Consider the following 22,637-nt stretch of genomic DNA (forward strand, 5'->3'; position numbering starts at 1 on the left):
ACTAAGTTTTGGAAAATAATTCTTAACTTTTCTAAATGACCTAAAAATAAATAATAATGGTTATTTTCATGCAAAAAATCAAAATAAACATACTAGCAACTTAATTTAAATGAGTTCAACAGTGTCTATTGAGTATTATACAATTTTATTAGCCGGATTTTTTTCGAAAAAATCTCGGCTTATAGATTGATGTTGTCGGGCGGGCGGGGGGGCGGGCGGGCGGGCAGGGTGGCGGCGTGCTCGAAAATGTTTAAGTTCTTATTTCATGGTATAACTTTGGTATGCTTGGACCTAGAGTCTTCAAACTTGACATGAAGGTTGGCCAGGATTAACAGATGACCACTGGTCATTTCAAGGTCATTCATTTGAAGGTCAAGGTCACTGTGACCTTCAATATAAAAAATGTTAAAGTTGTTATAACTTTGGTATGCTTGGACCTAGAGTCTTGAAACTTGACATGAAGGTTGGCCATAACTAGTTAGTAACCACTGGTCATTTCAAGGTCATTCATTTGAAGGTCAAGGTCACTGTGACCTTGAATGTAAAAATGTTAAAGTTCTTATTTCATGGTATAACTTTGGTATGCTTGGACCTAGAGTCTTCAAACTTGACATGAAGGTTGGCCAGGATTAACAGATGACCACTGGTCATTTCAAGGTCATTCATTTGAAGGTGAAGGTCACTGTGACCTTCAATATAAAAATGTTAAAGTTGTTATAACTTTGGTATGCTTGGACCTAGAGTCTTGAAACTTGACATGAAGGTTGGCCAGAACTAGTAAGTAACCACTGGACATTTCAAGGTCATTCATTTGAAGGTCAAGGTCACTGTGACCTTGAATGTAAAAATGTTAAAGTTGTTATAACTTTGGTATGCTTGGACCTAGAGTCTTGAAACTTGACATGAAGGTTGGCCAGAACTAGTAAGTAACCACTGGACATTTCAAGGTCATTCATTTGAAGGTCAAGGTCACTGTGACCTTGAATGTAAAAATGTTAAAGTTCTTATTTCATGTTATAACTTTGGTATGCTTGTACCTAGAGTCTTCAAACTTGAAATAAAGATTGGCCAGTACTAGAAGATGACCACTGGTCATTTCAATGTCATTCATTTGAAGGTCAAGGTCACTGTGACCTTAAATGTTAAAATGTTAAAATTGTTATAACTTTGGTATGCTTGGACATTGAAAAAAATTGAGATCAAACTTTCCTAATTGTCAATTCAAGTTCATATTTGTGACCTTAAATGTTATTGTTGTTCATGTATATGCATGCATTCAAAACATAACACAAGGTTTGCTCATGCCTTGAAAAGTACTTACATTTCATTTTGACCTTTGAACAATATTTCAGTAATTTAAGTATTGCATTGACAAAAACACGAAAGGTACTTTCCTGTCATTTAAATCAAAAATCCGGCTTCAATGCGGTCATCTCCGACCGCGGAACTCTTGTTTGTTCAAATACCTTCATATGCCCAAACTGTGCTTAGATTGCATGCCTTCGATGAATTTTTACATATTTCACAATTAAAACGGTTCTCCCCTTCAATCTTTTCAACGATTGGCCACGGGAGTTGTCCCTTCCACTTGTTCAATGTTTTTTTGTTTAAGTTTGGACCCGTCGTGTCGTGTTTTTTTAGCTTTTCCGACTGTTTCGGCAACTGAACATACAACATCGTATAAGATCTTTTCTATAATGTCTTTCTTAACATTCAACTTCGGCTCACTTTGCGTACAATATGTTAAAAGCGTGTTTTTGCACGCTTTGCAGTTTTTTAGGACGCTCTCTGGGCGCCGCCATTGTATTTTTGATGTAGAGACTGTACACGCCGCTTTATTGGAAAAAATGCGCTTTGTTAAACAAACCCGACAACCATTCTATATAAGCACCGAAAAGATCTTTAATACGCGAAAAGAACTCAATAAAAATTGATACGAACCGATGTAAAAATAATATTCGTAACTTGATTTTGTAATTCTTAATGGTACGACAAGATTTTAAAATTAATACGTATCGGACTTGAAAATAATTCGTAATTACGAAAATACGACCCTTATCTGGAGCTCTGGGAAACGATTTTCACATTAAGTGTGATAGTGACTGACCTTGGCATTTGACCAAGTGATCCCAATTTCAATAGAGGTCATCTACTGTCCAAGGCCAATGCACATGTTAAGTATCAAGCCAATCGGTCAATTCTTTGACGAGATCTTGATTGGAGGCCACTTAGTTTGATAGTGACCTTGACCTTTGACCTAGTGACCTCAATTTCAATAGAGGTCATCTACTGTCCATGGCCAATGCACATGTGAAGTATCAAGCCCATCGGTCAATTCCTTGATGAGTATTTGATCAGAAAGGATTTTCACACTTAGTGTGATAGTGACCTTTGACCTTGTGACCCCAATTCTTATAGGGGTCATCTACTGTCTAAGGCCAATTCACATGTGAATCAGTTAACTAGTTATTGCTTAGAAGCCACTTAGTTTGATAGTGACCTTAACCTTTGACCTTGTGACCGCAATTTCAATAGGGTCATCTACTGTCCAAAGCTAATGCACATGTGAAGTATCAAGCCAAACGATCAATTCGTTGACGAGTTTTTGATCGGAAACGAACTGGTCTACCGACAGACAGCCAGCAAAACAATATATCCCTTCTTCTTCGAAGAGGGGCATAATAATATTTATTTTCGTAGCAACAGATGTTGTTTACTGGTTTCACAGTTACTGAATATTTTTGTCTGCTTTGTTATATAACGTTATGTATAGATTGCCTTGCACTAGATCATTATACAATAGAAATGCATTATTTCTGTATCACGTGATATAACATCATTCTTCCTTTTGCAATCTGTCTGTGCTTGTGTTCAATCACCAAAAACTTTAGCAATTGATATCCTGAGAAATCTTCGGATATGCCTTGTGGCATTTACAGGAAATAAGTGGAAACTTAAGCGAAAACAGTGGAGGGCAACACCAGATTACTGCAACCTGACCATGCTTTTATTGATTTTGAGGAAACTTAACTTCCTGCAAACATTGTTCCTCTCAATACAAAAAAGTAAGGGCTGTGGTTGTTAGTAGCAAATCTGTTTCAATATTTATTCTTGATTTGACAAATTATCTAGGGTGACCACTGAATACAGGTCAGTTGCATGATTTACAGTGTTCACCATGACTACGCATTCTATTACATTTGTGTGATGTTTGTGAGTCAAAATAAATTGGAATCCTGTCATTTAACTATGTAATAGAAGCAACTAGTTGTTTAATCCTTGCAGCTGTAAAATAATATTGTTTACAAGTCATTTTGGTATGATATTGCTAAAGGTCATTTGACCCTTGGTGTAAGGCTGGTATTTTTGTATACATACACAAATCTGTAAAATTCTAAATAACTGTGTGACCCCTAGCCTTCAACATGGCCAGTGTTTACCCCTGGAGTATAATGAAACAAATAATTGTAGAAGAAGATGATACAAACAAAATGTAAAACTGTGCTTTCAGAGAAAGAGAATTTGATAATATATACTATCAGAAGTCACAGTTGAAAAAGGGCCATAACTTGTGTTATACAGTTTGATATAAAAATTGCATATGCAAAACTTCAGATCATAAATTAAAATGCCTGCTTGTTTGAATGTTTTATATTGATGAATAAGGATAATGCCACAAAACGTAAAAAGGCAAAGGCATTGGTTAATAGTCTGATTATGCTGATAAAACCATCTTCAATCAACTTTGACATATACACCCCCAGATCAATTTGTCGTAAGTCTACTGTTTACATTAAGCACAGTATGCAGCCACAGCACATTGGCCTATTTTCCTCACAGCACCAATTTGTACTCCAGGGTGGAGAGGAGCAAGTGTGGGATTTTTTTTGCTCAAAAAAATTGCATGGTCTAGGCGGGATTTAAACTAGGGAACCAACGATTCGTGTTACCACTAGACCACTGTCGCAATGGATAAGTTTGTGTAAAATCTAATCCATACCTTTATAATGAATCCCTCTTCTTATGGTATAAATACATGTAAGTTGAGTTGGCTTGAGTTTGAAGGATTTGTTCAAATCATTTGTATATTCAAAGCACAAGCAAGAGTAGATCTGTTGTTAACAAGAGCTTTCAGAGGACAGCGCGCTCGACTGTTCGAGTGCTTGACAGTATAACAAAAGCCATCATGGGGAAAATGTTCAGATTCAAAATTTATTAAACAATCTTTCAAAAATAAAAAAAGGGGAAAAAACAAAATGTGTGTGTGTGTGTGGGGGGGGGGGGGGGGGGGGGGGGGTTAGGGGGGGCGAGAGGGGGGTATAATGTGGGGTGTGGTAATTTATTAGATGATGTTTAAAAAATGCTTGATACAGTGGTCTGCTCTTGTTTATAGGTTGGGGTCATGTTGGTAAACAAGTATGCAAAATATGAAAGCAATATGTCAAGGGACATTAAAAATAGTTGGGGTAGTACGCAAACGTTAACATTTGCTGCATATTCTAAGTGGGAAAGGGGCCATAATTATGACAAAATGCTTGATATAGTTGTCTGCTCTTGTTTATAGGTTGGGTGATGTTGGTAAACAAGTATGCAAAATATGAAAGCAATATATCAAGGGACATGGAAAATAGTTGGGGCAGTACGCTAACTTTAACATTTGCTGCATATTCTAAGTGGAAAAGGGGCCATAATTATGACAAAATGCTTGATAGAGATGTCTGCTCTTGTTTATAGGTTGGGGTCATGATGGTAAACAAGTATGCAAAATATGAAAGCAATATGTCAAGGGACAAAGAAAATATTTGGGGCAGTACGCTAACTTTAACATTTGCAGGCTAACGCAGACGCCGGGGTGAGTAGGATAGCTCCACGATATATATTTCATATATAATAGTCGAGCTAAAAATGTATGGGCAGGAAATGTGGTTGTGTACAGTGTTACTTTATAAAGGCATTTAAAATCATAACTCTTTCAATTCTTTCAAACTTAAACAATTCAACTTTGATTTGCATTGCACGATGTTTGATCTTTATTTGTACACAATTTACATTTCTATAGAAGGAATGGCCTTGCTTATGTTTGAGTACGATAAATAGCACGATGTAACAAAGATCCATGAAAATTTTATTTGAATGTAATTAAAATGAAACATGAACAGATTTATAGAAAAATGCAGAATGCAGATGACACTTCAAAGTTTTTGACAGATATCCAAGCCACTTTCAATGCAGAATGCAGATGACACTTCAAAGTTTTTGACAGATATCCAAGCCACTTTCAATGCAGAATGCAGATGACACTTCAAAGTTTTTGACAGATATCCAAGCCACTTTCAATGCAGAATGCAGATGACACTTCAAAGTTTTTGACAGATATCCAAGCCACTTTCAATGCAGCATGCAGATGACACTTCAAAGTTTTTGACAGATATCCAAGCCACTTTCAATCCGCCCAATGCAAACATACATGTAAGATCTGTTATCTCATGCATCAACTGCTGCTTAAAAAAGTAATGTAATTACAAACTGCCTTAACACAGTTGTTACAAATTTGCAAATCAATTCACACTACCGTTTTAAAGATCTTAAAAATTATCATAATTTAAAGTATGTTCCCATTAACCACTTAAAGACATGCACAAGTCATTTCCATGTGTCACTACAAGCAAACTGAACCTCCTCAACTATATAGTTAAAATAATCCACAACTTGGTCAATATGTCTAAAAAGAATCTCTTCTAAATCCATCAACTTCCTCATCCACTCAACAGTGGTCAAAGTTCACACTTAAAGTCCCTAAAACCTGCCTCTCGAACCTCTTCTGAATCCCCGGCCCCTAAAGGGTCTACCGGAGCTACCACCTCGCGTTGACCCTGTGAATGTGCCGGCTTTTTCACTAAATTTGCCACTGGGCGGGGCATATAGCTGACGCGGTTCACGATTCATCTTCTTTGCATTTGATGCTCCGTTTGATGAACCATCATACGTAACTGGTGTAAAACGCTTTTGTCTGTGAAATAAGGAGTGAGTTAAAGAGTTAGTTAAGATGATTTTTAACTAGGTCAAAGCCTAAATATGCATACGTTCATATAGCATTCAGGCAGAGCCTAAATATGCATACGCTCATATAGCATTCAGGCAGAGCCTAAATATGTATACGTTCATGCATTCAGGCAGAAAATTATAAAAAAATTTAAATAAAGATAATTACTTAGAATACCGCTACAAAAAATAATCCTCTATTTGCTATCTTTCTATCATTTAACAGGGTTCGACATTAACTTTTTTTACAGCAAGACCGTCGGACCAGCTCCTCTTAAAATGTACTAGCCCGAACCTGATGTCTACTAGACTACAAATGACATAGCAAATGAACACAATTGTGTCATGTAACTGTTTAATCAGGATTTATCAGTAAATAATCAGTGAACACCAGATTTTTTTTGATGCATAGAGTAAAACAATAAAATAAAACATTTTTTTGCTTTTCTCCGTCAAATTCAATCCATGGGAACTGACTCGATTTTCCATCTAGGATAAAATTGACGTTTTCGTGTTTCTTCATATTTACGTTTCGTGTCAGTTTAAGCGTCGGATTCTTTTTTATTAACTGATTGTCGGACGAAAATCCGAACTTGAACAAAGCCATTCTTTAAATTACATTCTCTTGTCTGCTACGCAAAAATGTTTACATTGACGATACCGATTTTCGATAGAAGTCGTAAAATAATGCTCTACAGTTCTACGACACTGCAGAAAATCATTAATATATATAACAACTTGACCAATGGAAACAAGTAGTTTCTGCAGGAAGCTCTCCTTTGCGTCTAAAAATAGCGATGAATCATGTGAATGCTCCGCGTTTATTTAAATACACTAGTTTTGTATTAATGTAAATAACGGATACGAGAGTAATTTTACACATTAAAAATAAATGTTTTCACAGCAGTTAGTTATAGTTATATAAATCAGTATAGATTTTTTTATGTACGACCAGTCGGACAAGCTAGCCCGCAGTTTTACTAGCCCGACCACCGATCTTACTAGACAATGTCTGTCGGACGTGTCTTAGTGTCGAACCCTGTTTAAGGATTTCAGAGACTTGTGTTTGTGTTATCTCTTCAAGATATAAATCTGTGACTTACCCTGCTGTATTGGCAGGATCTGTTGAGTGCGCTGCAGCTTTGACCTTGAAAAAATATGTTCATTTACCAATATATTAATCAAGCAATTGTGTTCTGCAGGAAATGCCTGACAAATAAATCAATCAACAGAGAGACTCCATATCTACTCTATAACAGTATAACTGCGAGTGTATGATAACAATTCTTATGTAAATAACCCATACCATTCTCATTATACACATTTGAATTAAAAGTCATGAACCACAGTATAGCATTCGAAAATCGAGCAACACTTTAAAACTAATTATGGCAGAGGAATACCTTACAAAAAAAAAGTGAAAATTTTACATTTTACCATTGGGTTAGGAAAAAATGGTGTTAAGACATACTTCAATCTTTCAGTAACATATTATTTAGAAAAATCACTGAAGTCCTTTTCTGAAGAGTTCAACTATAAATAATGGCTGATATTTTGGGAGTCTTGTAAAGTACATAGCTGCAATTTTGAAAGTTCAATTGGAAAGACTTGCTGTTTATTACTCGCTTAATATTGTACAAACAATTCTAAAAGCCTTATGTTAAATACTTGAATGTGGTATACAACTTATATATCAGTTTATTTCAAGTTTCCTCAGTATTGAACAGATAAATATTTTAAAGATGTCAAATGGAACAATAAATTATCATAACTTTACAATCACAGACAAAATGGTATGTCTTAATTTTTTACTCTTTTACTCGAATATATGCAGGTAAGTGAGCAAAATCCAAGTCTAAATTACAAGCAACACAACAACTAATTATTTTTTAACAATTTTGATTCCAACCCTAACAATAAAAACTTAGCATCATTCCAATATACAAGGTAAGTAATTTTACCCATGTTCGGTGTTGTGACCATGGAATCAGTTTTTAACACATCATTTTTCCATGAGTATTGTTTGATTAAATTTGTCAATGGAAAAGTCAGGGCTTAACACTAACTTTTTTTTCAACTAGCCCATTCGGGCTAGTAAATGCAGAACCTACTAGCCCTGACTAATCTTTCATGTGCCCTGACCCAAATATTATCAAAACCTTTATATTTATCATTCAACTTGTATTTTATTGTGCGTGGAGATGCGCAATTATGATTCAATCATTCTTATTAGCTTGCCTTACTAATGCTAATGAATTCAATATTCATCTACTTAAGACATCTATTTGTAATCTTCACGCCATTTCGGGAGAAATTTCCTTGTTTTTTTTTTCCTCATACTTTCTTTTACTTTCCTCCTTCCCTTTTCTTTTCTTATCGGAGGAACCCCCATCCCCACCCGTTAAGCCAAACTTAAACAAAACATGAATGTTAAAACCTTTTTTACATAGATTGCCGCAGGTTGCCGTCTGACGACAAATGGTAAGTGAATCTTAGGTGTCGCAAAATAACGTGCTACGGTAGTCGTAACAATTGTACAGGGTTAACTCTCTACTAAAAGCCAGGATCAACCGTTAATATTAGTTTTGCTAATTGAATTGCGTAAAAAAGATTGTCAAAACACTTCTAATCGATCAAACAAATTAAAACAAGGGCTGTTTGTAAAACATGCATGCCCCCCATATGGGCTGTCCATTGTAGTGGCAGTCATTGTGTGAATACGATTTTTGTCACTGTGACCTTGACCTTTGACCTAGTGACCTGAAAATCAATAGGGGTCATCTGCCGGTCACAATCAATGTACCTATGAAGTGTCATGATCCTAGGCAAAAGCATTCTTGAGTTATCATCTGAAAATCATTTTACTATTTCGGGTCACCGTGACCTTGACCTTTGACTATGTGACCTCAAAATCAATAGGGGTCATCTGCAAGTCATGATCAATCTACCTATGACGTTTCATGATCCTAGGCGTATGCGTTCTTGAGTTATCATCCGAAAACCATTTTACTATTTCGGGTCACCGTGACCTTGACCTTTGACCTAGTGACCTCAAAATCAATAAGGGTCATCTGCGAGTCATGATCAATCTACCCATTAAGTTTCATGATCCTAGGCGTATGCGTTCTTGAGTTATCATCCGAAAACCATTTTACTATTTCGGGTCACCGTGACCTTGACCTTTGACCTAGTGACCTCAAAATCAATAGGAATCATCTGCAAGTCATGATCAATCTACCCATGAAGTTTCATGATCCTAGGCGTATGCGTTCTTGAGTTATCATTTAAAAACCATTTTACTATTTCTGGTCACCGTGACCTTGACCTTTGACCTAGTGACCTCAAAATCATTAGGGGTCATCTGCGAGTCATGATCAATGTACCTATGAAGTTTCATGATCCTAGGCCCAAGCGTTCTTGAGTTATTGTCTGACAACCACCTGGTGGACGGACCGACAGACCGACCGACAGACCGACATGAGCAAAGCAATATACCCCCTCTTCTTCGAAGGGGGGCATAATTATTTTAAATTGGTAAATAACTAATAATTTTATAGTAACTTTATGTTAATGTCGAGTTTTATACCTTCATTGATCCCTGACGATCCTGGTCGATGCCGGCTTTTAGTTTAAAACGTATTTTTATTGAGAAAACATGTCACATCGAGGAAACCAATCAAAAACAGTATCTAGCGGAATTGTTTAATAATAGATACTGACATGTTTTACCAGGAAAACCGCCGGGGATTTTCTGAATTGTCGGCCTCTTTTTGATTGCAATCAGGGGGTTCCAAATATATTTCGAGATACGATCCGTTTGTTGTCTCCAACTTCACTCTGGGATTTAATTGTCATCTGATCATACTGTATTAAGATTTCTGCATCTTTGAAAAGCTTATTTAAAACACAGTTTATTGATATAGAACACATAATCCCGCCCAAAATACACACGACCGGTTGGGCATGTTCCTGGGACATTGGCTAGCCCGGACCTAGGTACAGGCAGTGAATGTCTTTCGGATGTGTCCTTAGTGTTAAGCCCTGCAAGTTGACTGAAAAATTCATTTGCTATGGCCCCAAAATGTATTACCAGGGACAACTCTAAAATATGATTTCACCAACCCTTCTTTATTTACATTTAACTATGTTCATGGATGAGCTTTAGGTGTTTTAAATACATTGTAGTCTAATTAATACTAATTATACAAATACTGCAATTTATTACAGTTATGACAACAGTTGAGTCTGTACCAGGATGCAGGATCATGACTTTGTGGGATTCCCAATATAAACACACCGGTGAGTGGTGCTTTTTTTCAAATAACTTTAAAAATAAAAAATCTTAAGAATTTCAACTAGTGCATACAAGACAAATTGTTATGCTGCTTATGGCAATGTGAAATACATCAGAATTACTTTATTTTATAAGCCTGTGTTCTTGTTTCAAAAGTTCCTTGTGTACTGCATTGTTGTGCTTCAGGCAATGTCAATTTTGTCATCGATTTCAGACGTATTCAAGGATTTATTCTTATACTTTAAGATATCAGCCAAGACTGCCAAAAAAAAAACAAACAGTCTTTTATGCACTTGATATTTTTGAAAATGTATTTCAATAACTTGAGTTATTTTACAAATTCAAGTTCTTAACAGTGTGTTTACATTCTTTCCAGCCTGTGTGTAAACTCCTAAAAACCCTGTTTATTCTGCCCTATGTACTATCCGTAAAAGATTTGAAGTACATTGTTGTTCATATACTTCATACAATTGAAACAAAACCAGACTTGGACTGTACTTACTGCTGGTTTCCATGACAGTGTGACCATGCATTTGTACGAGGGAGGATTGTGGAACAGGTCCTTGATGAGACTGTTAATGTTGGACGTCACCTTTAATGCACACACCTTCAATTTACTCTGAAAAATAAAAACATTTAATTGGTTTGGTGTAAATCAATACTGAATATTTTGCAAGTCTTTATTTGCTGTTTTTTTTATTTGAAAACGATGTCAAACTATTGTAAAAATAGGTCTTATTCTTACAATAATTTTCAAGAAGCACATTTTTACTAGAAACAAAATAAGTCACACAAAAAAGAAGTTGCTGTTTCAAGGCCCGTGTATGGAGACATATTGCTGAACAGGCGCGTGATATCCTGGTACATTTGTATACAGATCAGATATGAGAATATTCATTTAAGTAATAAACTTGGGAATACTAGTATGGGGATTACAATGTATTGACTTAACATATTGTGCTCTTCTGTTTATAATCCTATAATGATTTTGTCTTAAAAAGTGTCTTGTTCTGAGAAAACTGGGCTTAATTCATGTGCGTAAAGTGTCGTCTCAGATTAGCCTGTGCAGTCCGCACAGGCTAATCAGGGATAACACTTTCCGCATTAATGGTATTTTTAGTTTCAAGGAAGTCCTTTCTTACCGAAAATCAAGTTTAGGCGGAGAGTGTTTTCCCTGATTAGCCTGTGCAGTCTGCACAGGCTAATCTGGGACGACACTTTACGCACATGAATTAAGCCCAGTTTTCGCAGAACAAGACACAAAAGATTGAACTGAAAGACTATCTGAATGGTATATATTGCTCTGTAATTAGTCTGTATCATAAGCCGGTTTGTTTCTGGTTAATTGTCATACTCTAACTGGAGTACTGTGAAAACTGTCATTAATGCTTTCAATGAGAAGAATACGAATTAATTGACTCTAAGTTGCAATTCTTATATATTGCTCTAATGGATTAGCAAGCTAATTGTATATTACACTAAGATTTAAATACCACATTATTTTGATTTAGACAATCAGAATGTAATAAAGGAGAAGGTAAATGTCATGGTAATGTATTCGGCTGCAAGCATTAATAACATTTACGCAAGTATGAACAGTTTCGAAGGAATTAATTGATGTAATATGAAACTGTCCTTAAGTGTAAACCTTGTATTGGCACAAGAAATAATATCCAGACCTAAACCTATATGTCTCTTGGCATCAACAAATGATGCTGACATAAAAATAACACCCAGCAACATTAACTTAGCAGTGTATCAAGGCTATTGGAGAAACGAACATATGCAGTCTTATAAAATCATTAATATGATTACTTTTACAATGTCTTTTTGTCATGTTGTTTCCTTATACTATTTGCAAACATTCATACAGACAATGATTGAACAAATAATATACTATCATAAAAAAAATACAGTGTTATTACTGGGCAGGAACATATGAACCATATGACAAGGCACTTAATTTGAAAATAACAAGACTATTGTCAAGCAATATGGTCCCCTTCCAGTGAAACTCCACCATTTTCAGCAATATTTATAGTCTATTTGTTGCCATAGCAACCATAATTCTTGACATCGGAACAAAATTAAATGACTTGCATGATCTCCATATTGTCATCTATCCATGTTTCAAGTTTCATGAAAAAATATGAAGAACTTTAAAAGTTATCGCAGGATCCACCATTTTCAGCATATATTTCTAGTCTTTTTGTTGCCATAGCAACCAAAATTATTGATGTAGGAACAAAATGAAATGACGTGCATAATCTCCATATTGCCATCTGTCCATGTTTCAAGTTTCATGAAAAAATATGAAGAACTTATAAAGTTATCACAGGATCCAGAAAAGTGTGACGGATACAGAAAAGTGTGACAGACTCACGGACAAACAGAGCGGAAACCTTACGGTTTCACCGTTAGGGGACAATTAGTATTCTCTCTACATATGTCCCAAGTAAATCTAATACAGGATGTTATTGACAATTCTCAAATGCAAAATACCTCCTCTGTTTTAAGTATGTCCCCTGTCTTCCCTTGTAGGTCCTGACGTAACTGTTTAATGTATATCTGCACTCCTCGGGCAAAATACTGTAACCTGCAATATATAAGCAGCTGATTGAGTTTGTAGCACTTACTTCTACACAAACATCTCAGGACAGTAACACAAGAGTTTTGGATTTGTAATTATGTTTACTCCTTATTTTCACAATGTGACGTCACACTTATAAGTTTGCAACGACAAAACACAAAAATGTCTGAAAAAGACCTGAACATATTTCTACTAAACACTGGGTACATATGAGACTACATTTGGTTGTTGTTTGCCAAAAGTCATCATTCAGCCAAGAATGATAAAATGATGTCATTAGTTCACCCTGTTCAAAATAAACAACACAAGATACTGGGGAAAAAACTACTTGCAAAATGAACACACATTTTTCAACAATGTGTGCATGCTTATGATATCACATCATTCATATTAAAATTTCCAGTCAGTACACAAATGTTAAACTGACTCTTTGGCTGTCTGTTAAAATGTTTTTTTTAATAGACTGGTCAGTAACTTTAATACAATGAGGACCTCAGGACTCTCTTCTATTTTCTAATCTCTCATTACTTATTTAAAAATGCATAATTTAAACATGCTTTAGTGTCCATTCTATGTGTCTCTTTCATAAAGTTTCATAATGAATTTTACTCTTTTTTTTTATTATTCTCAAGAGCAACCCTACTTTGTACCACCAGCCTACCTGAGTCTGAAGTCTTTCAGCCTCTCAGCTGCCTCCTCTGCTGTCAGGAACTCAGGACACTTTCGTCCCAGCTGGTGGAAGGTGTACATGAGGCACTCCACGTATGAGAACTGTAGTTTTGGCTCGTCTGTGGGGCTTGTGTCAGTCTCTAGGTCTGCAGGGGGCAGGGGCATGTACTCCTGGAATTTACTCCCGGATTTATTCAGGCTTAAATCTACGTTTGCTTTATTCAAATATTAGATTTATAGATATGAGCCAGGCTTTAGGAAAACTGGGCATAAAACACATCGGCAGTGCTGTAACATAAAAGTCAGCACAGACTAATCAGAGAATACACTTTCAGCTTAAACTGTATGTTGGCTGAGAAGAGACCAAAACACTGCAAAATGTCTTTCCTGATAACATTAAAAGAGTTGGTTTATTATATTGTTTTCGGTGATCTCTTACTATTAACCCTTGACCACTAAGCTACATGATGCATTTATGTCCTTAAGAAAGTTAAATCTAATTAAATACCTTTCTTACTACATTCAAGCTTTGATAGCTTCATTTCCAACACTTAGTTACTGATGTCAGAGCAGCAAACAGCATAAAACCGAAACAGGCTGGGAGTTACTTGCAGGCTGTTCTAGTTTTATTCTTTTTGCAAAAGCCATTTTTACTTTGCTTCTTATGGGGGAAAGGGTTAAGAATCAGAGCCATGTTTGACATTCGAGACTTACAGGAAACCATATATACCAATATATAAGGATATAATAAATACTGGAAAAGAAGCACTTACTATTAATCTTTCAAAAACATTTTGCAAAGGTGATTTGCAATCGTCCTGTGTAAATCCATTATGTTCTGAGATCTCTGCTAACAGTTTTAACATGTCCAATTTCACATCCACTCCATCCCCTGGCGGAGACATTCGACCCAATCCTGGCAGCACATGATTGCAATATGTAACTCAAGAACACTTTTGAATGAACATTTTTCTGAAATAAAAAAGGGCGGTCAAAAACTATTATAATATACATACATAAAAAACTATAATTTTGACTTTGTATGACTACTGATGAAAACAAGTAGAAATTGTGAAAGCCATGTGTCTGTAATAGCTTCGTAACAGCTTATCATTACCATGTTTTCATTACCTTTTATTTGTTAAAAAAAAATTATTTCTCAATGAGTAAATGTTTGAGCTATTCAAAATGAAATAAGCAAAACATTGTATGATATTCTGTAGGTATGTCAAAGAAAATAACCAGAAAAAAAATATTGAAACAAACAATGTATAACCCAGAACTCACAGAAAACAATGGTACGGCCTGCTTTGCACATGACAACAGTCTATCCACAATGTCTGTGTCAGAAGCCTTAAAGCAAACAATTCAAAACACACATTGCATAATTTTTGGAAGAAACACATTTTTTTCATGAACATATGCATGCAATCTCTTGGATTCTTTCGTTAATGACACTCTCTAAAGATATTCATTTGTTCTTTATGCATTAAATGCATATACTGTACTAAGAATTCTATCACTTGTGACTTGTTTTCTATACACTAAGACTATAAATAAATGTGGTTCACTCTGCAGCAAACCATATGGAGAGGCTAATGATTATGTTGCTAAGGAAAAAATAGTTCCAGATCCTGAAGGAAACTTTTCAGTAAAATATACTTGCTTAGAGATTAAATATATCACACTTATATAAATAAGACATATAAATACATTTTGAATTATGCAGCCAGATAAATCACATTTATATAACAGTTGTTAAATTGAAGTTCATATTTTTTTATACATTCCTCTCATTTGGCATTAAATTAGAATTTGTTACCATAATATTTTGAGTGAACTTACCAATACATATAATGTAAATGTGATAGCTCAGTTAATGTTTATGAATGCAATGTCTTTTTGAATTATGTTTAAGAGTTGTTCACAGTTTGTTAGTACAGTATTGATCAATATAGCTTTCTTACTATCCAGGCAAATTTTATATAAATGGGTGCTAGAATCATTTAATTTACAGCTACTAACCTTCATTTACATGTAAATCTTTTTTTTTTATAAATAACTTATGTTTGGAATAGTCTTAAATACTTATAATAGCAAAATTTAAATTCCGACGCCAAAAATAAACCATCCAAACATGTGAAAAAATGTTTCCCTATTAAGAACAGCACTTGCCAAAAAAAATCTAAATATGTAGCACATGCAACTTAACTCACCTAAATTGTCCAACCATTTCTTACGCATAGTAATAAAACACTTAATTACAGATGTTTAATACTAAAGAGCCTTTGTACCTCAAATGCCTGGTCAAGTTCGGCCTGTTCAGTGACTATCTCAAGCAGCTGCTGTCGCCCTATCACAGTGTTCATACTGGGCACTGACTTGAGAATCTCCATAATGAATATAAACTCCTCTTTTGTAACATCATGCAACACCTGCAGTACACAAACATTTCACATTTATACCCGACATTGATGATGGATTTTGAAAGTCTGTAGTTAATTTCTAAATGTCTCGGACGATTACATTTTGCCTAAGAAAAACTTGAGATTTTACAAAGCCAAATTTTATAAAAAGCTCAGACAGCATGTTTGATTTATCACTAAAAGGTCCAGCCAAAAGTTAATTTCTTTACAAGAGTAGCCATAAAAGAGCTAAGGCCCTAAAGCTCTCACCGGAGACTGAAAAGGAACCGAACTATAATAAGCTGGTAATGTTTCACGAATAGACATTAAAGGAAACCTGTCATCCGACCATAACTTCTCTTTTCAACCCATTTTTTTACTTAGCCTAGGTTTCAGTAAAGCAGATGAGACTATTTCAGTAATCGGAAAAATGTGACTTCTAGAGTTGCCACAAGGTTAGAAGAGCCATATAAGGTACAATACCAGATGACAAAGACAAATACTCTAAATATCATACGAAGCACAAAAAGAAAACAGCCGTTTTCTCGGCCAAAACTGGTTGCGATCATAACTCCATTCTCGGCAGTCATATAAAAGGGAATCATTAGTGTCCTAGATCAACGAAGAAAATAATATCTAAGACATGTTTGAAAATATTGATCATTTATCAATAGTGTCCTAGTTCAACTGTGGAAATTAATTATTGTAAAAGGGCAATACCTCCCTTAACAAGGCCCTATGGTGCTCACCTGATTCCCAAATGAAATTAACTGTTGAGCAGATAGTATTCACAAGGAATCGCAATAAAACTGCCCCAACATCTTACAGCCTTGTTTTTAACCATTAGTAAACAAGATTTCTTTGAGAAACACAATGCCCCCCAGTAAGCCAAATATGAAGTTGCTATGTAGTTTATCAGGGTTGCCACCAACCTGATGAAATAAAATTCCCCGACTTTTCACTGACTTTTCCCTGACCAAATCCGGAAACCATTTTACTATATTCGGGTCACCGTGACCTTGACCTTTGACCTAGTGACCTGAAAATCAATAGGGGTCATCTGCGAGTCATGATCAATCTACCCATAAAGTTTCATGATCCTAGGCATATGCGTTCTTGAGTTATCATCCGGAAACCATTTTACTATTTCGGGTCACCGTGACCTTGACCTTTGACCTAGTGACCTGAAAATCAATAGGGATCATCTGCGAGTCATGATCAATCTACACATGAAGTTTTATGATCCTAGGCGTATGCGTTCTTGAGTTATCATCCGGAAACCATTTTACTATTTCGAATCACCATGACCTTGACCTTTGACCTAGTGACCTCAAATTCAATAGGGGTCATCTGCGAGTCATGATCAATCTACCCATGAAGTTTCATGATCCTCGGCCAAAGTGTTCTTGAGTTATCGTCTGACAACCATCTGGTGGACGGACCGACCGACCTACCGACGGACCGACCGGCCGACATGAGCAAAGCAATATACCCCCTCTTCTTCGAAGGGGGGCATAATAATATTACCATAAAAAAGGGCAATAACTCCATGGAAAAATCACTGAATCAAAACAAAAAGAAAAGGATGGGCATACACACCTCAGTGGAATGCTGCATATAGTTTTGTTTAACTTTGATTATTAGTGTGGAGAACAAATAACAATTACCTTTGAAATTCAATACAATCAAAATCAGAATTCTGCAAGGCAGCAACTATACGCTTTCCCCTAATAGACATGAGAACAGTAAGCTCTGTTTACCTGATTGAGCCAATGAAAAATGAGCATTCTGTATATCATTACTGCATATAGAGTTTTGAGGGCAAAACTATGGTTACCTCATATACAAATGTGTAGCAGATTAAACAGTTTCATGCTGTACCTTTTTACATTCGTCCACCAAGTAATCCTGCGCCTCTTTGTTCAGTGTTTCATCAGGCAGTTTGCGAAGATTCACAAAAAGGAATTTAATGGCCTTCTCTCTGACACCATCATCTTCTCCATTGATCTGTGTGAACAAGCCATGAAGAACACCTGCAACAAGCAAACAAGGAGATGAGAAACATGTTAAAACAAGAGATGTGTTTGTCAGAAACGCAATGCCCCCTATTGCACCGCTTTGAAGCCATATATTGAACCTTTGACCTTGAAAGATGATCTTGACCTTTCACCACTCAAAATGTGCAGCTCCATGAGATACACATGCATGCCAAATATCAAGTTGCTATCTTCAATAATGCAAAAGTTATTGCAAAACTTTAATCAAGGTTAAAGTTTTGGGAAACACACAATGAATAACAGACAGACAAACAGGCCAAAAACAATATGTCCCCGATCTTTCGATCAAATGGCATACAAATATTCTAATAAATTAATGGAGAATCATAAATTGTGATGCAAGCAATGGGTAAATTACCTTTTTTTAATGGAGCTCATGAATCTGCAGCAAATAATTTTGATGCGCCAACTTCAAAAGCAACAGTGGACTATCATCAGTAAACATAATGCACTGATTCAATTAGCAATGGCTGGCAAAACAACTGTGACTGTAATTCTTAATGCATAGGTATACTTTGTTTCAGAAAAGACATAACAATTCTCTTAAACATCACACTACCTTCATGGCAATCGACTAATACCATGTCGGTCCCAAATTATTTTACCTCCTCCCAAGCTATTGTTTATGGATTTATTTCCGCTCACAAACATCAAAAATATGTTATCCACAAAATAAATCAAAAACATAATGCACCACATGATCTGTTGTATGTTTCAGGTTTATTCTTGAAAAAGTTTGTATCCATGCTTTACCCTGTTTCCCATGTAATACAGCCAGTACATATTTTTTTATATTACACATGTGTAATACAACATTTTTTAGCGTTTTCATTGGCTTAGTTTTCGTTTATTGACCAATCGCATTTTGTTATTTTGCTGAAACAATGACGTTGCAACGTCAAATGACGTCACGAAATGTAAACAACATTCGGGATTTATCATTATGTTCGCGTAATATTTATTTAATTTGCTCATTTAAAAGCATGTGATAAAAAAGATCTGACACTCGTTGTCATATCATACCATATTTTATTAAACTCGTCCAGGAAATTCGTTAGTAAGCTCGCCAAAGGCTCGCTTACTAACAAAATTCCTGAACTCGTTTAATAAAATATGGTATGATATGACAACTCGTGCCAGATCCTATATGTATGGCATTTCAGATTTAATTAACTCAACAAGAAACATGGCTGAAATTGGCATTGCCATGAAAACAGGCTTTCAATGATTTAGTTAATTATTTGATTCAATATCAAGATAAATCTGCTACTCATATTTATGCAGCACAAAACCTTCAACTAAACTCAAGTTATTTAGGGATCTTTTATGCATTTTCTCTATTCTAGCCATTAGTGATCTTGACCTTCCCAGCAATTTCTGCATGTTAGCTGTCAACATACAGAACTTCAAAACAATACCCATATACAATGCAAATAAAAACAGTTTGTTATATTTCTAAAAACTAGGAATCACGAAAAGGGTTAGCGATCTTTAAACAAGGGCTGTTTGTAAAACATGCATGCCCCCCTATATGGGCCATACGTTGTAGTAGCAGCCATTGTGTGAATACGTTTTTTGTCACTGTGAACGGTGGTGGTGGTGGTGCTGGTGGTGGTGGTGGTGAGTAGTAGTAGAAGTAGTAGTAGTAGTAGTAGTAGTAGTAGTAGTAGTAGTAGTAGTAGTAGTAGTAATAGTAGTAGTAGTAGTAGTAGTAGTAGTAGTAGTAGTTGTAGTAGTAGTAGTTGTAGTAGTAGTAGAAGCAGCAGAAGTAGTAGTAGTAGAAGCAGCAGAAGTAGTAGTAGTAGTAGTAGTAGAAGTATGCATTACAAAAATGCAGTTAGCCTTACATTTGGTAAAATTTAAATATATTACAAAGGAGGCAAATGCTGTAACAATTACCTCCCCTGTCCTGCTTATATTTATATTAATCAACAAAATTAAACATTAACACAATATTTAATATACAAAATAAAAAATCTCATATTCTGATAATATTTTACTGATCCACTGTATTTAACTAAAAGGATGATGTTTCATTGGACTGATAATTATAGATTTAGGATTACAGACCAGTTGCTTCAGTAATATTGTTCAGAGTGTGCCCTGTTGGCCGTGTATGCATTCTTGAGTTATCATTCAAAAACCATTTTACTTTTTCCAGTCACGGTGACCTTGACTTGGCCTTACATTTGGTAAAATTTAAATATATTACAAGGGGGGCAAATGCTGTAACAATTACCTCCCCTGTCCTGCTTATATTTATATTAATCAACAAAATTAAACATTAACACAATATTTACAAGGGCTGTTTGTAAAACATGCATGCCCCCTATATGGGCTCTCAGTTGTAGTGACAGCCATTTTGTAAATATGTTTTTTGTCACTGTGACCTTGACATTTGACCTAGTGACCTGAAAATCAATAGGGGTCATCTGCCAGTCATGATCAATGTACCTATGAAGTTTCATGATCCTAGGCATAAGCGTTCGCGAGTTATCATCCGAAAACCATTTTACTTTTCAGGTCACCGTGACCTTGACCTTTGACCTAGTGACCTGAAAATCAATAGGGGTCATCTGCCAGTCATGATCAAACTACCTATCAAGTTTCATGATCCTAGGCATAAGCGTTCTTGAGTTATCATCCGGAAACCATTTTACTATTTCGGGTCACCGTGACCTTGACCTTGTTACCTGAAAATCAATAGGGGTCATCTGCGAGTCATGATCAATCTACCTATCAAGTTTCATGATCCTAGGCATAAGCGTTCTTGAGTTATCATCCAGAAACCATTTTAATATTTCGGGTCACCGTGACCTTGACCTTTGACATAGTGACCTCAAAATCAATAGGGGTCATCTGCGAGTCATGGTCAATCTACGTATCAAGTTTTATGATCCTAGGCATAAGCGTTCTTGAGTTATCATCCGGAAACCATTTTGCTATTTCGGGTCACCGTGACCTTGACCTTTGACCTAGTGACCTGAAAATCAATAGGGGTCATCTGCGAGTCATGATCAATCTACCTATCAAGTTTCATGATCCTAGGCATAAGCGTTCTTGAATTATCATCCGTAAACCATTTTACTATTTCGGGTCACCGTGACCTTGTCCTTTGACCTAGTGACCTGAAAATCAATAGGGGGTCATCTGCGAGTCATGATCAATGTACCTATGAAGTTTCATGATCCTAGGCCTAAGCGTTCTTGAGTTATCATCCGGAAACCACCTGGTGGACGGACCGACCGACAGACCGACCGACATGTGCAAAGCAATATACCCCCTCTTCTGCGAAGGGGGGCATAATAAAAGTGAAAACCTAAAATCAGAACAAGCCTGCTTCATTACATTGATAATTGCTATGGGAATCAACCATCACTCAGTTTTGACATACCTTTAGCATTGATTGTGAGCAGCTGGCTGAGAGAGGAATGGATCAGTGATAGCTCATTTTGGTCCTCGCACTGCAGTAACTGAGTGAGGGCCTCAGCAATCTTGGGGACATGATCCTTGTCCACCTTACAGAGACTGGGCAGGTCCTTTATGGCTTGCTTACGAATCTAAAAAGTGTACAAAGACATGTGAAAACTTCTTAAACAACTGACAAAATGGAAGAAAAATAAACACTGGCGTTAACAAGAGGACAAAAGGCCTTCAGGCAGGCATCTGAGACCAACGTTAACTTAAGTGATCTGATAAGTTTAGATATCATTAAAGCACAATTTCAGCAAGTTTCATGATTATAAGTTAGTATGAGAGCATTTTTTCTAAAGTAACCTAGAAAGTTAGCTAGCTGTATAGTCAATATAAACCAATAATTAGATATCTGTTAATATAAAGACCCCATTCTTACATTTATGTCATCATCTTCGCAGAGATCAAACAGTGCGTTGATGGCTTGGTAGGCAAGTTTAGGAAAGTATTTGAAAAATCGGGTCACAAACTGGGATGCCAATCTCTTTTCTCCAGGCCCTCCTTTAACTGCGCTGATTATGTACAAAAACTCTGCTTCATGCTGAAATGTTCATAATGCGAAAATGAGTACATAATTTTACCTTAATAATCATAATTTATTTCTGGAGCTGATTTTCTATCATTTACAACAACAGTTTTAAGACAAAAGATGCTATCAGGTTATGTTATCATCATAAGTCAACATCACTGCACGACATTACTTTTCTCTTTTGGTTATTTCATCAATAAATTGTTCAGCAAAGTTCGATATTTTAAAAAAGTCAAATAACTGCACTAAATGGAAATGTAAGAATGAAGCATACTATTTATTACTTTCAACATTGTTATACCATATGTACCTTATGACTCACTTCAGGGGAAATAAAATACATCTCCTTTATTTGCTATTTTGTAAATAAATATAGAATTCCTCCAGGGCTCGACACAATGGTGGCCCGTTGACCCGGGGTCAGTAAAATATAGAGGACCAGTGAAACTAAAAATTTGGTTCATCCGTCGGACCAGTTAAAAATCCTGGCCAGCTTATTTTGAAATACTGGTGAACAGCATTTTTTTTTATACTTTTTTCAACATACATCTCAATGACATCATAATTGTACATATTA

The 22,637-nt window shown here is 35.9% G+C and overlaps 1 protein-coding gene across 1 annotated transcript in view; it reads right to left on the reverse strand.

Annotated features, from left to right (window-relative positions):
• Positions 1 to 5,108: 5,108 nt before the first annotated feature.
• Positions 5,109 to 22,637, reverse strand: part of LOC127833943 (apoptosis inhibitor 5-like) — a 29,188-nt gene continuing 11,659 nt past the window's right edge. The window contains 12 exon segments of the mRNA XM_052359471.1: positions 5,109 to 6,010; positions 7,146 to 7,189; positions 10,839 to 10,955; positions 12,839 to 12,932; positions 13,588 to 13,766; positions 14,369 to 14,530; positions 14,532 to 14,567; positions 14,883 to 14,948; positions 15,890 to 16,030; positions 17,882 to 18,033; positions 21,452 to 21,617; positions 21,911 to 22,072. Of these exon segments, the coding sequence (XP_052215431.1) occupies positions 5,797 to 6,010; positions 7,146 to 7,189; positions 10,839 to 10,955; positions 12,839 to 12,932; positions 13,588 to 13,766; positions 14,369 to 14,530; positions 14,532 to 14,567; positions 14,883 to 14,948; positions 15,890 to 16,030; positions 17,882 to 18,033; positions 21,452 to 21,617; positions 21,911 to 22,072 (1,533 nt within the window). The 3' untranslated portion in view covers positions 5,109 to 5,796.

This window comes from Dreissena polymorpha, chromosome 1 (assembly GCF_020536995.1).
Source record: "Dreissena polymorpha isolate Duluth1 chromosome 1, UMN_Dpol_1.0, whole genome shotgun sequence".
NCBI classification, from domain to species: domain Eukaryota; kingdom Metazoa; phylum Mollusca; class Bivalvia; order Myida; family Dreissenidae; genus Dreissena; species Dreissena polymorpha.